This window comes from Microcaecilia unicolor, chromosome 7 (genome assembly GCF_901765095.1).
Source record: "Microcaecilia unicolor chromosome 7, aMicUni1.1, whole genome shotgun sequence".
Classification (NCBI taxonomy): domain Eukaryota; kingdom Metazoa; phylum Chordata; class Amphibia; order Gymnophiona; family Siphonopidae; genus Microcaecilia; species Microcaecilia unicolor.
In genome coordinates, this window is record NC_044037.1 from 103,400,600 (window position 1) to 103,418,808 (window position 18,209).

The window sequence follows — 18,209 nt, forward strand, 5'->3', positions numbered from 1 at the left end:
TCTCCCTGGTACCATCAGCCTTCTACTGTGTTCCCCTTCTTCCCTTTCGAAGTCCCATTCATCTTCTGCTCTTTCCAGGGTCTCCTGCCTTTTGAATTTCTTCTCTCTCCATGTCCACCATCATTCTGTGTTCCTATCTGTCCTGTCCTGCACCTCGCCTTTGTGTCCCTGTTCCTGTCCTTAACTTCCCTTTCTCTTCCACCCCCACCCAGGGTCCAGCATCTCTACAGATCTCTCCTCTCAAAACTGCTTTGGTTGTACCACAGAAAGGCTGTGTATCAAATCCATGACTCTTTACCCTTTTCACACTTCCTTCCTAGGTCCAGCATATCTCCCCCTCAGTTCAGTTTCTCTCTCTCTCTCTCTCTCTCTCTGCATAATTCCCTCCACTTTGTTTCTTCTCTCTCTCTCTTCCCTCTGCATCCACCTCCCCAGGTCCAAGATCTCTCCCCCTCTATTCCCCTCCCCTTTGTTCCAGGTCTCAGGGTGTCTCTTTCCTCTGCTTCTCTCCTCAAGATTCAGTATCTCTCCTCCCTCCCTCCTTCACCTTCACCTCCAACCTCTGACCTAGTGATCCAGCATCTCACTCTCCCTACCTGCACTGGTCCAGCATCTCTCGTCTTCCCCTTGAGCCCCAGTATAAATCTTTCTTTCTCCTCTCTCTTCCCGTCAGCTCTCCCACCTCCCATGGTCTTCCACCCCCCGCCCCTCACTCAAACCCGTGGCTCCTTCCCGCAGCAGTTCTGAGCTCTAAAAAGAAAAAGCGTTGCTGGCATAGAGCCACATGCTGCAATACTCTCAGCCAGGCTCTGCTGGAACCTCCCCCACAGCAACAGGAAGGGCCATCACAGGTGAAGGAGGAAGTTGCAATAGAGCCTGGCTTTGAGTGTTGCAGCATGCAGCTCTGTTCTGGCAGCTCTTTTTCTTTTTAGAGCTCAGAACTGTCGCGGGAAGGAGCTATGGGTTTGAAGAATGGGGGAGAGAGGCAGGCTGCTGGAGGTGGGGCAGCCAGAAGGGATAATGCTGATGGGAAGAGAGAGAAGAAAGAAGGATTTATACCAGGGCATGTGGGAAAGGGGAAGATGAGGGAGGCACCCAGTCCAGCAGCATTTGGGGGGCAATGCCCCCCCCCCCCGCACCCCCAAAACTACACCCATGGATTTCCTGTGTGTACTTACTCCACAACTTATATCAAATCTGATCATGTTATGATTATTGTTATCAAGCAGCCCTAGCACCATTACCTCCTGCACCAGATCATGCATTCCACTAAGAACTAGGTCTAGAATTGTTCCCCTACTTGCTGGTTCCTGAACTAACTGCTCCATAAAGGAATTTTAGCGCCATAGTGTACCCGAATGTTACATTTACCCAGTAATTATGAGGGTAATTGAAATCACCCATTATTATTATGTTGCCCAGTTCGTTAGCCTCCCTAATTTCTGATAACATTTCTACATCAGTCCAATGGCGTCACCAGACTTGACATTTTGGGTGGGCCCACAGCTAATATGGGTGGGCACTGTGGGCCCTTCCTTTCCTATCCCCCAATCCATTCTTATAGCCCAAAATCAGCCTTACCCTTCCCTTTCCTACTCCCCCATCCATGTAGCTAGCATCAGCCCTGCCCTACCCCCTACCCCATAGTGTGGCATCAACCCTACCCTTCCCTACCCCCCTCCCCACAGCCCAGCTGGAAGTACACCAGCATTAAATATAAAACTCTTTTTTTTAGTATCCTGGGTTAGGCAGCTCCCAGCCCTCACCCTCTCCTTTCATTCAGGTAACTCTCCCTGTCTGTTTAAAAAAAAATTTCCATCCCAGGCAGAGAGCCCAATGCCCTGACAAAAGCCCAACACAAAAGTGGCAGCAACTTCATACTTGAGAATATCTCTGCTCCGGCTGCCAACAAAAGTCCAATTAAAGTCAACAGACAACTTTCAACTCTACCCATGGCTTCACTTCAGCAAATGCATGAAAAAAAATTACCAAACTATTTGGAAATACAGTGTCCAAAGTTCTCTTCCCTGCTACAATGCTCGGGCAGTCCAGCAGCTTGTATGTCATTTCTGCTGCCTCTTTTCTTTGGCACGTGTCCACTTTTTGTTTGAGGAAGGGAGTGCGGGACTGCACTCGCTCCTTGCTATCTCTCCCTCAGTGTTGTGAATGCGCACAGTTCACTGTATGTGGGTGGGCATCAGCATGCTGTTGACAAAAGCAAAACCTCTGGCTGCTAGTCGGCTCACTCCACTTCCTCACTCACTTCCTCATACCCTGACTTGCACTCATCCTGTAAGGCAGGGCTGGCGAGATCTGGGACATCAAAATTCTCAGTGAAGCACATGCCGCTGTCTCTTTATTGTTGAGGTATGCCGCGTCATGCACCAAAGCAGGTCCCCACCTTGATACCCAACTCCTGACGGACTCCCAGTAAAGGAGGCAGGAGAGCTGCTGTGTGGCTTATTTTCTAAACCACTCCAGAGGCTGCCTTGCACAACTGCATGTGACTGAATGCAGCTATGCAGACAGGCACCGATTGGCAGTCATAGAGACTGGGTGCAGAGCTGCCAAGGGGTCCCGATTTTTGAGAAGGAGATTTTTAGTACACACCCACAGCCCCGCCCCATTCTTCCTTGGCTCTGCCCACTCTATCTGGTGGCTCCGCCCCCTGGCACACCTCAGTCCCAAGGCCATTCCAGAAAATATTTTATTTACACCAGTGACAGAATGGATGGGTAAAAGAGAGAGTTTCAGTTCACTCTCTTATACCCCCTATCCAGCACTATTCCCCCCAGGGACATAATGTGAGGGGGCCATGGCCCCCTCACTTTGAGCTTAAGCCCACTCCAAAATTCTATGTAACCATGCCCAGAACATATCCCTTCAGTTCTGTACATGCTGCAGGAATACACATGTGAGTGTGTGTGGGGGGGGGGGGGAGGGGGGGTTCTAGAATTGCTACATGTGCATGTCCTTTTGAACTTGTAATTCAGCTTTTTACATGTGCAAATAGTGCCCAAACCTTTCTGAAATTACCTCCATTATATACAGTTTTAGAAGGACATGTGTAAACTTGTACCAATATAATGTCTGTATTTTGTGAATCAGAGGCATCAGAGAAAGAATCGGACAATAGTCAGTTAAAATAGGAAAGAGATAGTGGGGTAGTGCTCCTTCCTACACACAAGTACACATCCTTCGCACATTCCCACACTGAGATTCTTTCAAACTAACCTGTAGTCCACCAGAGGGTACAGAAGAGAAGGGCTTGGAGTGTCTGAAGATGGAGCATCATGTGAAGAGAAGCCTTGGGGAGGTGTCCAGGGGGGACTGTGTGTCATGGGAGCTCCAAGGCAGTTTCCCTCACTCCCTCTACCAACAGGTTCAGCCATCTTTGTTTCCCGCAGTGTCTCCTCCCGTCCAGTGTCTGGGGTCTTTGTGTCCCGAAGCATCTCTTTTCCAGCTCCTGGATTCTCTAGTGAATATTTCATTTTTTTGTATTCTGCAGGTATAAAAGAAATAAACAATAAGGCCAGAATATTGATCCTCTGTCCCTTCCATAACACTGCCAATGTTACTGCCTCTCCGGTCACACTGTACCAAGGGATTTGCAAGTGAGCAAGCATGGAAGAGCACTGAATATTCACCAACACCTGCAAAATTTCTGAGTTTTCCAGAGTCCTGCACATTCAATGCTGGTGACCGGACATGGCCAGGCTCTGAACAACCAGGTCAAATTTAACTCACAGTGGGCAGCGGCTTTAAAACCATTGACCACCACAGGCTGAATATCAAGGGTTAGATTTATCAACTGTCTTTATGAAGAGATTCAAGAGATTGCAAGCCCTCTGGGGGCAGGAAAATACCCACTGTACCTGAATATAATTTGCCTTGAGCTACAGTTGAAAAAGGCCTGAGCTAAATCCAAAATCTATTCTCTTCCTTTTGAGCCAAAGTCCCAAAGCACTTTATTTATGCATTTATTTTATAAATTTCTGTACCGCAGTGTGCAATAAAACATACAAAATCATTGTACACAACAAAGCAGTATAAAATCACACATAAAACAGACAATCGCTCCCTTCTTATTATAGGTCTAAATCTCACATCACCGTCCTGAGTTTTAACAAAATGGCATAATCCAGTGGCGTAGCCACAGGTGGCCCTGGGTGGGCTGGGGACCACCCACTTAGGGCTCAAGCCCACCCAACAGTAACACATGTTTAGCAGTAGCTGTGGGGATCCCAAGCTCTGCCAGCTGAAGACTTCCCCCTGATGGTAATGAAAATGCTGCTCTCCATGATACTGGCACCTGCGCATGCTTAGTTTTCAGCGCATGCCTACTGCGGACTACCAAGGTGGAGAGAAGCATTTTCCCACCAGCTGAGATATTTTTTTGGTGGGGGGGGGGGAGAACATTTGGTGCCCACCCGCTTCTTGCCTAGGCCCACACAAAATCTGTTGTCTAGCTACGTCCCTGGCATAATCTATAGCCTAATTAACTTCTTACATAATATGAAAACTTACATTGAAAGAGATATGTCTTTAACATTCATTTAAACTGATCCAAAAATTTAATCATTCGCATTGTTGGAGGTAATTTATTCCAAAATAAAGGTCCCATGATATAGAAAATTGAGGCTCTATATTTTTGCAAACGCACCACCCATAAAGTAGGTACATCAAATACATTCGCTGTAATAGATCTCAAGGATCTAACTGCCCGATATATTGCAGACTAAAATCCATTCTCTTGGCACAGTATTAGTTACTACTTTAAATACTAGTAACAGTAGTTTATATTGAATCCGAAATTCCCCGTGCCTCAGAGACAGGCTTGCAGTCACATGCTCCTCTCCCCTCTCTCAATGTGTCCACAGAAGGCTACAAAGAAACAGTGACAAGACTAACCAGGTGGCCTCTCTTCCTCCTTGTCCTCTAATTCACTTCTCTCCAGGCCATTCGTCTGCATCTTCTCCCTTTTAAAAAATAATCCACAAATGGTCACCACAGCTGACTCTAGGCTAACCAGCACCCTGTGCAGAAACTGAAATTGGTTCCCCCTGCCCTCTGGCATAGTGCTCCCCTTCAGTACTTTTTCTCTCTGATCTCCTGCTCAGCATCCCCTTCTCTCTGCTCCCTCCCCATGCTCCGCCCAGTGCTATTATCACCTTGACCTCCCCCTGTTCAGATATGCAGCTACAAAGGTCACTCACCCCAAAAGCCAGCTCTGATAGCCATAAGTTTCAATCTTCCGGTATGACTTTCAGCACTGAGCAGCTCACAGCTGCAACTTCTGTAGATCCCAGTTCAACTCCCATTCCTATCACCAGCATGACCTCTTTCAGAGCTGGGGAATCTTAAAACCCAGCTTCCAATCCCACCTCTGCCACTATGATTTTACAGAGGGTTGTTTTTTAATGCAAAATCCTTTTGCACACATACAAGGGTTTTTATTTCTTTTAAATCACTTTTATACCACTTAACAAACCAGTCAAAGTGGTTTATATAGTAAGAGAAACATAAATCACAAAGAGGGGCATAATCGAAAGGGGCGCCCAAGTTTTCCTGAGGACATCCTCGCAGGACGTCCTGGCAAAGGGGCGGGGAAACCCATATTATCGAAACAAGATAGGCGTCCATCTTTTGCTTCGATAATTCGGTAGGGGATGCCCAATTCTTGACATTTAGGTCGTCCCTAGAGATGGTCGTCCTTAGACTTGGTCGTTTCTGATTTTTGGCAATAATAGAAACTAAGTACGCCCATCTCAGAAATGACCAAATGCAAGCCCTTTGGTCGTGGGAGGAGCCAGCATTCGCAGTGCACTGGTCCCCCTGACATGCCAGGACACCAACCAGGCACTCCAGGGGCCACTGCAGTGGACTTCAGAAAAAGCTCCCAGGTACATAGCTCCCTTACCTTGTGTACTGAGCCCCCAAACCCACTACCCCCACTACCACAGCCCTTAGGGGTGAAGGGGGCACCTAGGTGTGGGTACAGTGGGTTTTGGAGGGCTCACATTTACCACCACAAGTGTAACAGGTAGGGGGGGGAAGGGCCTGGGTCCGCCTGCCTGAAGTGCACTGCACCCACTAAAACTGCTCCAGGGACCTGCATAATGCTGTGATGGACCTGAGTATGACATTTGAGACTGGCATAGAGGCTGGCACAAAATATTTTTAAACTATTTTTTTGAGGGTGGGAGGGGGTTAGTGACCACTGGGGGAGTAAGGGGAGGTCATCCCCGATTCCCTCTGGTGGTCATCCGGTCAGTTCAGGCACCTTTTCGTGGCTTGGTCGTAAAAAAAAAAGGACCAAGTAAAGTCGTCCAAGCGCTCGTCAGGGACACCCTTTTTTCGATTATGGGTCGAGGACGCCCATGTGTTAGGCACGCCCAAGTCCCACCTTCGCTATGCCTCTGACACGCCCACTGGAACTTAGGCCGTCCCCGCAACAGAAAGCAGTTGGGGATGCCCAAAATCAGCTTTCGATTATGCCGATTTGGGCGACCCTGGGAGAAGGACGCCCATCTTGCGATTTGTGTTGAAAGATGGGCGTCCTTCTCTTTCGAAAATAAGCCTGATAGGGTTTTTTTTTACAAAGCTGCAATTGCATTTTTGGCTTGTGGTAGAAATCAGGTGATGGTAAAGGCCGAGATACCCATAGGAATATAATGGGCATCTCAGCGTTTACCACTAGCTGATTTCTATCTCAAGCTAAAAACGCTACCATGGTTTAGTAAAAGACCCTCTAAATAAAATAGACAGTATCAAAAAAACAACATAACATACCAAATCATGCCAGAATCGAGATACTAACCAAAGGACAAATCCAACGCTGAAGATAGTGCTAAAAAAACCTCTTTATTAGTTGCTTGAACAAAAGGGCCCGACAAGGTCTGTGTTTTGGCGGCACGAAACACCTGCCTCAGGGGTCATAATGGTGATCAAGGATAACACTGTACAAACAAAACTGCCCTAAGGCATCTGCTCGAGACAGAAAAAAATTGGATAATCAGCGTTTCCTGAAGTAGTCTGTTCAATGTTTTTGTTCAACCAACTGATAAAGAGTTTTTTTAGCACTATCTCCAGTGTTGGATTCGTCCTGCTTGATTGGATTATCTGACGTAGAGGTCTTTCCTGTTTGCTGCTCCTGAGAATCGAGATACACCCATCCCCTATATTTCCTCTCTTTGTTTTATAAGATTACACCAGGGATATGTACAGGAAAGTACACATGAAGGCATGTACATTTATGTGACTGGCATGTTATGAGACAAAGTTTGGATGGTGCATAGGCAGCTGTGATTTATTTTACTTATTTGGATTTAACTCACATCTTTTTCAGTAGTAGCTCAAGGTGAGTTATATTCAGGTATAGTAAGACTTTCCTGTCCCCAGAGGGCTCACAATCTAGGCTTGTGCCTGAGGCAATGGAGGGTTAAGTGACTTGCCCAAGATTACAAGGAGCCTCAGTGAGATTTGAACTTGCCTTCTCTGATTCTCAGCCTGCTGCTAAAGCCATTAATCTATTCCTGATTTATACATGTTTTTTTTATAAATTATGAGTCTGAGGATGCTTTACATGTTAACATTTATCTCCTGCCTCTGAGCAGGCCTAAATGTCTGCAACTTCAATCTAGCCATAATTTCTGCCAGCTTACCCCCAGAGTGTTATAAATAGACGTGGAGGGGCATGACGTCCTTGGATCTGGACGTTTCTGAGTTTCGGAGATTTTCGAAACCAAAGACACCCATGTCAAAAACGTCCAAATGCAACCCATTTGGACGTGGGAGGAGCCAGCATTTATAATGCACTGGTCCCCCTGACGTGCCAGGACACCAACCGGGCACCCTAGGGGGCACTGCACTGAACTTCATAAATTGCTCCCAGGAACATAACTCCCTTACCTTGTGTGCTGAGCCCCCCAAAACCCACTACCCACAACTATACACCACTACCATATCCCTTACAGGTGGAGGGCACCTATATATGGGTACAGTGGGTTTGTGGTGGGTTTTGGACAGCTTGCTGTTTCCTCCACAAATGTAACAGGTAGGGGGGGTATGGGCCTGGGTCCACCTGCCTGAAGTGCACTGTACCCACTAAAACTGCTTCTGGGACGTTCATGCGCTGTCATGGACCTGAGTATGACATCTGAGGGTGGCATAGAGACTAGCACAAAATATTTTTAAAGATGTTTTTTGAGGGTGGGAGGGGGTTAGTGACCACTGGGGTAATAATGGGAAGTCATCCCCGATTCCCTCCGGAGGTCATCTGGTCATTTCAGGCACCGTTTTGTGCCTTTTTCATAAAAAAAACACGTCCGGGTGAAAACGTCCAAGTGTTCATCAGGGATGTCCTTGCTTTTTTCGATTATGGGTCAAAGACGTCCAAGTCTTAGGCACGCCCAAGTCCCACCTTCACTATGCCTCTGACACGCCCCCTTGAAATTTGGACATCCTTGTGACGGACTGCAGTTGGAGACGTCCAAAATCGGGTTTTGATTATACCGATTTGGAAGTCTCTGTAAGAAGGACATCCATATTCCATTTTAAGTCGAAAGATGGACGTCCTTCTCTTTCAAAAATGAGCCCAATAGGCACTGACCTGTGTGTCTTTATAAAAGAGACCAAAACTAGGCAACCTTTGTAAAACTACCTTCTGTATGGCCAGCATCAAATCTCAGAGTTGGGCCATCTGTAGACCCAGGGGTCCTTTTATTAAGGTGCACTGAAAAATGGCTTGCGGTAGTGTAGGCGTGGGTTTTGGGCGCATGCCAATCCATTTTTCAGTACACCTGTAAAAAAGGCCTTTTTTTATTTTTGCCGAAAATGGACATGCGACAAAATCAAAATTGCCACGCATTCATTTTGGGTCTGCAACCTTACTGCCAGCCATTGACCTAGCGGTAGTCTCACATGGTAACCGGGTGGTAATGACCTACGTGTGCCAAATGCCACTTGGCTCGCGTCCAATAAGAGCGGCTGAAAAAACACTTTTGGCCGTGCGTATTGGATGCACGGCAAAAATGAAATTACCACAACAGCCACGCGGTAGCCGTGTGGTAACTCCATTTTGGCACACGTTGGGCATGCGTAGACGCTTACACAGCTTAGTAAAAGGGCCCCCCAGTTTCCAGTTCTGTTGGTACCACCTGCTGTCATAAGCATTGCCATACTGGGACAGATCAAAGGTCCATCAAGGGTGTAGCAGCAGAGTCACTCAGAGCTATGGGGAGGAAGAGGCAGAAAAAGAGAGAGGCTGGGAAAGAAGACCTAGCCTGGCACTCACCTTCTCTTCTGCTTTCTGAAGTCCTTGATCCCCTTGGCGAATGGATTCTCCTCAATCTTCAGCTGTGAAAGCTGTGGACACAGAGGGGACTTGGTGAATGAATGACTGCATTGAGAACTGAGCGTGGCTGTTATCCTAGTATAGTGACTGATGCGCATGTCCACAATATTTTCATAGCAGTGATTCTTCATCACTAAGAAATATTGAATAGGACGGGTAGAAGGACTGTAGCAGCAGGAAACATTTGTAGCCCTAGTTAGCCCTAGTTAGCCCAGTCGGTTCAAAACTCTGCTGCCCGTCTCATCTTCCGCCAGGGTCGCTTTACTCATACTACCCCTCTCCTCAAGACCCTTCACTGGCTCCCTATCCGTTTTCGCATCCTGTTCAAACTTCTTCTACTAACCTATAAATGTATTCACTCTGCTGCTCCCCAGTATCTCTCCACACTCGTCCTTCCCTACACCCCTTCCCGTGCACTCCGCTCCATGGATAAATCCTTCTTATCTGTTCCCTTCTCCACTACTGCCAACTCCAGACTTCGCGCCTTCTATCTCGCTGCACCCTACGCCTGGAATAAACTTCCTGAGCCCCTACGTCTTGCCCCATCCTTGGCCACCTTTAAATCTAGACTGAAAACCCACCTCTTTAACATTGCTTTTGACTCGTAACCACTTGTAACCACTCGCCTCCACCTACCCTCCTCTCTTCCTTCCCGTTCACATTAATTGATTTGATTTGCTTACTTTATTTATTTTTTGTCTATTAGATTGTAAGCTCTTTGAGCAGGGACTGTCTTTCTTCTATGTTTGTACAGCGCTGCGTATGCCTTGTAGCGCTATAGAAATGCTAAATAGTAGTAGTAGTAGTAGTAACTGTGTCTCTAAAACCTTCTACCTGCTAGTCTTTCCTTTAATGACAAAATATCCTTGTTAATTCTCTCTCTACACTCTCCCCCCATTCAATCTCATTTCATGTCCTCTAGTTCCACCGCCTTCCCATCTCCGGAAAAGGTTTGTTTGTGGATTAATATCTTTCAAATATTTGTTTCTCCTTTCCTCCAGGGTATACATGTTCAGGTCCGCAAGTCTCTCCTCATACGTCTTGTAACGCAAATCTCATACCATTCTCATAGCTTTTCTTTACACCGCTTCAATTCTTTTTACATCCTTAGCAAGATACGGCCTCCAAAACTGATCACAATACTCCAGGTGGGGCCTCACCGACGACTTATACAGGGGCATTTAACCCCTTTTCTTCTGCTGGTCACACCTCTCTCCATACAGACTAGCAACCTTCTAGCTAAGGCCACCGCCTTGTCACACTGTTTTGTCGCCTTCAGATCCTCAGATACTTTCACCCCAAGATCCCTCTCCCCATCCGTACATATCAGACTCTCACCACCTAACACATACGTCTCCCGTGGGTTTCTACTCCCTAAGTGCATCACTTTGCATTTCTTTGCATTGAATTTTAATTGCCAAACCTTAGACCATTCTTCTAGCTTCCGCAGATCCTTTTTCATGTTTTCCACTCCGTCCCGGGTGTCCACTCTGTTACAAATCTTAGTATCATCCGTATAAAGTATCGCATACCATGTAAAATGAGTTTATCTTGTTGGGCAGACTGGATGGACCGTACAGGTCTTTATCTGCTGTCATTTACTATGTTACTATGTGACAGCAGCACTCTTATCCTATAAGAGACAATGCTGAGCACATACACAACTTATTATATTATATTTGAGGTGCAGTGACAGTACTATCAGTAGGATAATGTTCTGGGGGAGTGATAGCAGGCACTCCAGGACATGTTACGCATGTGGGACAACATATCATGTAAAGTGGACCTACTATATGCTCCTCCTTCCTTGTGCTCTTCCACATCCGCCTCCCTCCACTTTACCTTTTCATTTTGGTAGCTGGTAACAGCAATGAAGGAGGTCTCAGGGAATACGGAGGCAGAAAAGGCAGTACTGGTGGTACAGGATCCAGGCTTCGAGGCCAGGACAATGCAGAGGCGCAGGTGGTACTTGTGCATGGAACACAGGATTAGCTGAGGAAGGGAGACAAGAAACATGGGGTGAAAAGAAAGGGCAATTGTAAGTGATTCAGTTAACAATATGTTTGACACACTTAGATCCTGCAGAGTAACAAAAGCATACAAAGTTCTGAATGTGTTCTCTGCTGTAGAACAGGCATTATCTAATGATCCTGTTCTATAAAGGAACAATATAGACACCTACTTTGTTTTATAGAATACTAGCATAACAGATTAGATAATGCCTACAATTTAGGCATTGGAACCTACTGTTTGATGTTTTAATGGTTTTGATTTGTGGTTTTTTATGTTTGCTTTGTACACTTTTGCAACTCTGAACAATTATGTAAACTACTCTGATTGTATTATATTAGAAAGGCAGCAATCAAATACTATAAATACATAAGTAAATAAACATGGGCAGCCCCATTTTAGACAGGTCATAGAAGTAGGAATTGAGACGTGTAGGTTAGTATGTCTCAAGTTTCACCAGTATTTTAAAACAGAATCTGTCCACCTAGAGCCTGTTCTAAAATACAGGAGAACTGGACCTTTATTAAGCATAAACATTCATTTTAGAAAAATTAACATATATAATATCAACAGGGTCAAAGCTAGCACATAACCAGTTATCTTTGCATAACTGGTTATGTTCCTGACACTTTCATAGTGACCAGTTTCTTTTGCCCGTTTGGCATTTGAGGAGAGAGACAAAAACCATTGAGAGATTAAGGGGGGCAATCCTCTAATTCTTCCAGTGGAATGCTGCTCAATAGCAGCCGTTTACCAAACCCTAAACATTCTTGGTAGCGGATGTAACTCCCAATGTCGATCTTTTAGGACAGACGTTTAGTCTCCGTCTGAAATGGGGAATAAATGTCTATAAACTTGCCTTGCCCTTGTCCTGCCCAAAGCACATCCAGACCACATCCCCTTGCCACTTGCATGCACTTGGGTTTGATATGTGCGCATGTCCTGGCTTTGCAAAATGTGGACTCAGATATTTATGCAAGATAAATGTTTAAGTGCTGGCTGATGCATATATCAAGTCTTGTAAATGGGGCTTGTAAAATGAGAGCCATAATATTCTGTAAGTTACACGTGAGTCCCACCCATGCTCCGCCCACACATATGCCTATCTGTCAAATACATAGCAACATAGTAGATGGTCCATCCAGTCTGCCCAACAAGATAAACTTATAGTATAAGATTGCTATTTAATAAAGGATGTGAGAAGTTGGGTGCCCGGAAGAAGCCACGGGCTGGGAGCGATAACAAAGAGAACACTATCCCTTCCAAATTGTTAAACTACAAGTCCCAGAGTTCCATTGGGGCTAGACTCCGCCCCATAGGGGGTACGGGATCGAGTGAGCAACCAGGGAAGGAGGGAGAGGTATAACATCCAGAGGCCTTTGCCACAAAGGAAGGAGCAGGAAGAGGAAGACTACAACTCCCAGCAGCAGCAGGACGGGGGAGGGGAAGATTGGGAGATGGAGTCTAATCAGGAGAATGAGGATCAGCTGGGATGTCAAGGAGGGTTAGAGTTAATGGACTGGGATAAAGGTGAGGAGGAGGAGGTGGCAGAGAGGGAATGGAAGTCTCTGCACTGGCTCAAAGACAGGGAAGAGTATAGCACTGTGAGTGATTATCAGGAGTGTAAGGACTCTTGGGCTTGTTGTTTATAGTGATTGCTGAGTTTCCCTTTTGTCTTTTTCCCCCTCTATGAAGATCTGAGGCAGAAAAATCCAGACCTAAGTGGGTGGTTGTCAGACCTTGGTTATCTGGCAAATGCGGGAGGTGGGTCCTTTCTTCTCCAGTATAAGCAAAGGGGGGGGGAGTGTGGGTTTGAACTGTGATAGTGAAAAGGCAGAGGCGTAGCCACAGGTGGGCCTGGGTGGGCTAGGGCCTACCCACTTAGGGCTCAGGCCCACCCAACAGTAGCACACATTTAGCGGTTGCTGGTGGGGATCCCAAGCTCCACCAGCTGAAGAGTTCCCCCTGATGGTAACGAAAATGCTACTCTCCATGATACTGGCAACTGCGCATGCTCAGTTTTCAGCACATGCCTGCTGCAGACTGCCAAGGTGGAGAGAAGCATTTTCCCACCAGCTGAGATCTTTTTTTGGTGGGAGGGGGAGAACACTTGGTGCCCACCCACTTCTTGTCTAGGCCCACCCAAAATCTGCTGTCTGGCTACGCCCCTGGGCAGAGAGTTGGGACTGACAGAAAGGGAAATAAGTTTGCAGCATTGTGAATGAAGGGGGAAAAGGCTGCAGAACTGTGAAAGAAGTGTCTTTAAGGCCAGAGTTTTGGCAGAGCAACTGGGGCCAGTCAAGGCTGTAATGAGACACAGCCGGGTACACTGAATTGAGGAGGAGGCGTAAAGGTGTTGAAAGTGTTCCTTGGACTTTATAATTTTGGGAGAAAGGAATATGTATCCTGTCAGAGGCGGTTGAGAGACCAATGTGAAGTGCCCAGCAGCCTCTATTCAAGATTCCGGCAGACCTGAAGACCAGTTGCGGCTCACAAGGATTAAAAACCCATCTTTTAAGGACAAATTTTTAAGCAATTTTGGGAGTGATTTTTGATAAATATCTCTCATTTGAAGAGCAAGTGCAGGTTGTAGCTAACAAAGGGCCCTGTTTACTAAGCAGCATTATAGGCGCTTAGGTTTTAATGCATGTTAACCATGTACGTACCTACAATATCCCTATAGGTGCCTACATGGTTAGCACGCACGCTAAGTGTAGGCACGCTAAGAACACTAACGCACCTTAGTAAACAGGGCCTAAAGTGTTCAAAGTATTATGGAAACTATGTTGTATAAGGTCAAGTTTTAGCCAAGAAGTGTTTAGATCAATTGTGCAAGCTTTGATGCTTTCACATATAACCTATTGTAATATAATTTATAGTGAATATAAGGATATGGTGATTAAAAAACGTCAAACCTTGTTACACACTACTGTAAGATTGATATTAGATCATCCAGATTTGACAGAGTTATCCTACTGGTGCAATTACATTGGTTGCCACTGCAGGCATGAATTGTTTTGAAGCTTTGTTGACCTATATTTTTCGTAGTACATGGTGAAGCACCTGCAAATATGTCAGATTTAATTAGATTATCACCTAGGAATGTCTCCCCTAGATCTGGGTGTTTTGTAATGCTACAATATCCAGACCCAACAAAGATGGTCTATAAAAAGGTTTTTGTTAGTACATTTGCTGCTAGCCAATGGAATGATTTACCAATCGATATTAGAAGGCAATCTAACTATATGGCTTTTCGAACGTTACTGAAAAAGTTCTCATTTAGTGGTTGTGTTGTGTAATGTATATGGTCTTGTTATTAATTTGTATAATTCCTGGAGTTTCTTCTTTTTGTGAGCCGCACTGAACTTTGATGGTATGTGTGGGATATAAGAATCATGTAATGTAATGTAATTAAGCGTTTATAGCTAGCTTTCTTTTTTTTTGTGCCTCTTTTTACTTATTGTAATTCCAATGTTATTGCAAGCCACACAGAACTGAAACAAGTCTTTGGATAATGTGGGATATAAGAGTGAATAAATACTACTTGATCTTGATTTGTCCTTGACATTTTCAGGGCACAAACTGTAGAAGTCTGAATGTCACTGGCCTTACTCTCCAACTACCAAAGCTGAATCTATCTGTTTACATTTATTATATGCAGGTACTTTCTCTGTCCCTAGTGGGCTCACGATCTAAAGGGTCCTTTTACAAAGGCACGCTAGTGGTTTTAGGGTGCACTAATCATTAGTGCGCTGAACACTAGCGACGCCCACAGAAATATATGGGCGACTATAATATTTAGTGCATGCTTATTTTTAACACACGATGAAAATGCTAGCACGCCTTTGTAAAAGGACCGCTTAGTTTTTGTACCTGGAGCAATGGAGAATTAAGTCACTTGCCCAGCGTCACAAGGAGTCACAGAGGGAGCTGAGCCCAGTTCTCCATGTTCACAGGCCACTGCACTAACCATTAGGCTACTCCTCCATTCTATCTACATGCAAGTCAGCTTGGGCAGTATAGCAAGTTTTAATAAACTATAGAAGACGTGTTTATTTACAGAATAGTAATTAGGCAAATTTGGGCCTTTACATATGTATGTCCACACATATTTGTTTATATGCCGGTATTATTTCACAGCAGGCAGAAGAGGCTTTCGTTATCCACAGCACCCAACAGTAACAGACCAAAGTCCAATCCAGTATACTTAGAGAAGAGTCCAGAAAACTTTATTGCACAAGTCCGGACATGGCCACGTTTCGCCAAATTGGCTGCATCAGGGGTGAGTTTAATCAACAAATCAGGAGTTGGTTTGATTCTCTTTCTAGTATTCAGCAGTTCATCCAAGACAGCACGAAACTTGTGGAGTTCAAAAAACAAGTAAGAACTGGCAGAGCTTGGACTTCAGGTTTTAACAGCATGCAGTTGAATAAACTTTTCTGGACTCATCTCTAAGTATACTGGACTTTTTTCATATCTGCTTTGGTCTGTTGGTATTTTCTTATTTTAAATCAGAATTCTGCATAAATGTATTTATTTATTTATTCATTCATTCATTCTTATATCCCACAATTATCCAAAAACAAGTTTCGGTTCAATGTGGCTTACAATTAACAGGAAAAATTACAAATTGTTTTGTACAGTTACATAGCAGTTATGAACATCAGTTACAGATTCATTAACAATAATATTTCTTGAACATGTAGGTTTTTAATTCTTTTCTGAAATGAAGGTAATTTGTAATACTTCTTGTGTCCTTGGGGAATGAATTCCACCATTTAGAATCAGATAACTGAATCCAGCAGTATAAATAGACTTGTAAATTACATTTCTACAGTTGGGTAAATGAAGTAGTAATTAACATCTGGTTCCAGGACTCTCATTTCTTGTTGATAACTCAATCAAGTCTAGCATGTATTCAGGAGACATTCCGAACAGTATTTAGAGTACTAGTTTTGAAAAATAATCTGACTTTAATTGGGAGCCAGTGTAGTATTACAAGCCATGGGGGTTACTCTTTCATTTTTTGACTTTTTGAATATCAGTCTCTCTGCCATGTTTTAAACGGTCTGCAGGGATTTCTGTATGTTTTTCTTACACCCCACATATACTGCATTGCAATAGTCTAACTTGGACAATATTGACGATTGTACTAAAAGATGAAATGATTGTCAGGGGAAATAATTTCTAATCCTTTTCAGTTTCCAAGAGTTTTGAAACTTGATTTTCAAAAGGTAGATGTTTATCAAAAATAATTCCTAAAATTTTTAGTTGTGTTTCAATTAGGTACATTTGTTGGTCAATTTTGAAATATTGGTAGGAAGTGGGGTTATGCGAACTAGACATAACCAGAAATTTGGTTTTATTTCTATTTAGCTTAAACTTGAATATTGTAGCCCAGTTTTCCATAAGGTCCAGACCATTTTTTTTACCTTGTCCAGTATCTCTGATATGTCATTACGAAAGGGTACATATATAGTGACATCATCAGCATATATGAATGTTAATGTCCCCTTCATAGAATTACCCCGCCTAATTCTATAAAATTCAATGCCCAACTGCACGCTTAGCACACTAAATTCCATGCACAATTTATAGAATAATGTCAGTTGCACACACAACTTAATCCAATAATTGGCTGTTAATTAGCAGGTTACAGGTGTAGCTGTCCTTAGTCGCTATTCTATAAGTAGCGCGCTCAAATTCCAGAGTGCGCAACTTCAATGGGAAGAATGAGCATGGGAAGAGCATGGGTCAGACAGTTAGCTGTGCAGGTTATAGAATGCTATCATTTACATGTCTAACTGCCTAAATTTAGGCGCGACCACTTACACCGGCCTCTGGGCTAGCGCAAGTGCTTGTTCTTAACGTTAGGAGTGTAAATGTAGGTTACACAGAAAACTGCTGTTATAGAATTGGCATTAGGGGTCAATAGTCAACGCAATTTAAGTGGGCTTAAATCGCTTTCTGATGCCTAAGTGGGGATATTCAGCAGCACTTAACCGGAGAACCGCTGATATACCCAGTGTATCTGAATGTAACTCACTTGAGCTAATACTGAAAAAGGTGTGAGCAAAATCCAAATAAATAAATAAATATTCAGTGCTGGCACCCACATAGCTAAGCAGCTTCATTTAGGACAACTCAAGAGCTCTGAATATCAGGCCGGCACCTACATAACCTTTTTAAGCCCCCACTTGCCCCCCCCCCCACCATTGTCCCATATTTTCCCTCCTCCTCATCCCACATTAACCCCCCCCCCGGAAGACTCCTACCCCCCAGCCATGCAAGTAGACCCTCCTTCCGCAAACTGCCACGAGAGATCATGGCAGCCATTTAAGACCAGTGTCACAAGGGGCAGGAGTGAGGGGCAGGGGCGTAGCTACCCAATCTTGGCTCAGGCCCGCCCAAGCGACGACGACTGGAACGGTGACTTTTACCCGAAGGCGCAACGACGAACGGGCAGGCAGCGCTGCGGTAGTAAAAGCAACAAGGAGACTGGTTCGACTCTCCGTCCTTCACTTCCCTCCCTCTGCGTCCCGCCCAAAAGGAAATGACGTCAGAGGAAGGCGGGACGCAGAGGGAGGGAAGTGAAGGACGGAGAGTCGAACCAGTCTCCTTGTTGCTTTTACTACCGCAGCGCTGCATGCCCGTTTGTCGCTGCGACTTCGGGAGTAGACTGGAATGGAAGTTGGCTTGGAGATGCTGTGAACGGGGAGGGGGGGCACGCTGGATAGAAGGGGGAAGGGGATGGACAGAAACAGGATGGGCAGGGGAGCGAGGTGAATTGCTGGACAACAGGGATGGATGGAGGGAAAGGGGAGAGGAAATTTGCTGGAGATGG

At 45.0% G+C, this 18,209-nt stretch overlaps 1 protein-coding gene across 1 annotated transcript in view; it reads right to left on the reverse strand.

Annotated features, from left to right (window-relative positions):
- Positions 1-18,209, reverse strand: part of LOC115475059 (T-box transcription factor TBX6-like) — a 51,316-nt gene that overhangs the window by 26,774 nt on the left and 6,333 nt on the right. Inside the window, exons 4-7 of the mRNA XM_030210797.1 lie at positions 11,198-11,347; positions 9,296-9,366; positions 4,912-4,979; positions 3,235-3,502 (exon numbers count right to left, since the gene is read on the reverse strand). Coding sequence (XP_030066657.1) covers positions 3,235-3,502; positions 4,912-4,979; positions 9,296-9,366; positions 11,198-11,347 — 557 coding nt within the window. The remainder of the gene's footprint in view (positions 1-3,234; positions 3,503-4,911; positions 4,980-9,295; positions 9,367-11,197; positions 11,348-18,209) is intronic.